General features: G+C 39.4%; 1 protein-coding gene across 5 annotated transcripts in view; it reads left to right on the top strand.

The window, feature by feature from the left end:
* The window catches only part of srgap1a (SLIT-ROBO Rho GTPase activating protein 1a), a 43648-nt gene that overhangs the window by 4576 nt on the left and 37802 nt on the right, over window positions 1-1270 (top strand). For all 5 annotated transcript variants that reach the window (XM_020602950.1, XM_020602951.1, XM_020602949.1 and 2 more), the window contains exon 2: window positions 827-889. In XM_020602950.1, coding sequence (XP_020458606.1) covers window positions 827-889 — 63 coding nt within the window. The remainder of the gene's footprint in view (window positions 1-826; window positions 890-1270) is intronic.

Below are 1270 nucleotides of genomic sequence, written 5' to 3'. Positions count from 1 at the left end.
AAGAAATGACTGGCTGGGGTTTTAAATGTAACTTTAGTTTACTTTTGACTGTCACAGCTCTAAAAAAAAAAAATCTACACTCCATTTCTTGACTTCTCTATACAACAGTACTAGGTGGTGTGATGCCCTCTCAGGCTCCCAGAATGAGATTTGTCTGAGGATAATTAGGTTAGAGAAAGAGCTGCAGTGTGGGCCAAGGCTGTAACATCATCCAGGTAGCAGCACACGGTATCTAATGAGAGATCAAAAATTCATTGTTATGACTCATAATCTCATAAACACGTGGTACAGTGTATGAGTCAGTGTAAAAGAAATATGGGAACTCAACAGTTAGATTAATAGTAAAAGCCCCACTAAATCACTACAGTGTCACTGTTAAACTATATCCCACAACTGTGAGATGCATTAATGTGGGCGTGTGTCCGATAGTATTACTGAGTCAGCCATGCAGCGATGCTGATTGTGTTAACATATTTGGGAAAACTCTTTTACACTCAGGCATAGAAGCCAGATAATGTGTTGAGCATGTGGACAGTGAAACTCAAGCTGATGATTTTGAGTGGAAAAGCTGACACCACATAAACGCATAAACCCTGTATTTAACAGAGGATGATAAATGCACTGTTTGTGTTTTACTTTTGTACCATTCAAACCAGAACATGCTTTCTGGCCAAGGTCTGGACATTCTCCACCATTCATATAAAACCTAAACTATACTATACAAGTATTAGGAGTAGTAACTATAATCTGCTTCCATATTTCACTCTGTCAGTGAGTGATTTTCTATGTCACGCTCATTGATTTTCCTTCTGTATCTCTTTTTCAGAGCAAGGAGATAGCCTTTCAGCTCCAGGAAGACTTAATGAAGGTCCTAAATGAGCTGTACACAGTAAGTAGTAATGACTACCCCCCCACGCCCTAATGCACTTCAGTACACTGGTCTGTCTTGTGGTTTGCTCCGTTTTACACCACCGAGCTAACTAACCTATGACAGCTTTATGTCTTTAACTCTGTGGCTCAAAGATCTTAGAGGGATACTATATGACACGTTCAAACAAACGGACTTCCACCAAAGTCTCACATTTCAGCATAAAAACTGTGAAACACCAAGTCTTGTACCCTGATGAAATGGCTATTTTGCTTAACTCCTTGCACAGTACATTTTCTGTGTTTTTAATGGCTCACAACAGCTGTGTATTCTTGCTCTTCAAAACAAATTCATGCAAACCCATAAGGGGGAAGGAGCCAAATGTAGTAATAAATGTCATAT

This window comes from Monopterus albus, unplaced genomic scaffold (genome assembly GCF_001952655.1).
Source record: "Monopterus albus unplaced genomic scaffold, M_albus_1.0 scaffold59.1, whole genome shotgun sequence".
NCBI lineage: Eukaryota > Metazoa > Chordata > Actinopteri > Synbranchiformes > Synbranchidae > Monopterus > Monopterus albus.
This window is presented reverse-complemented; position numbering and strand designations above follow the sequence as displayed.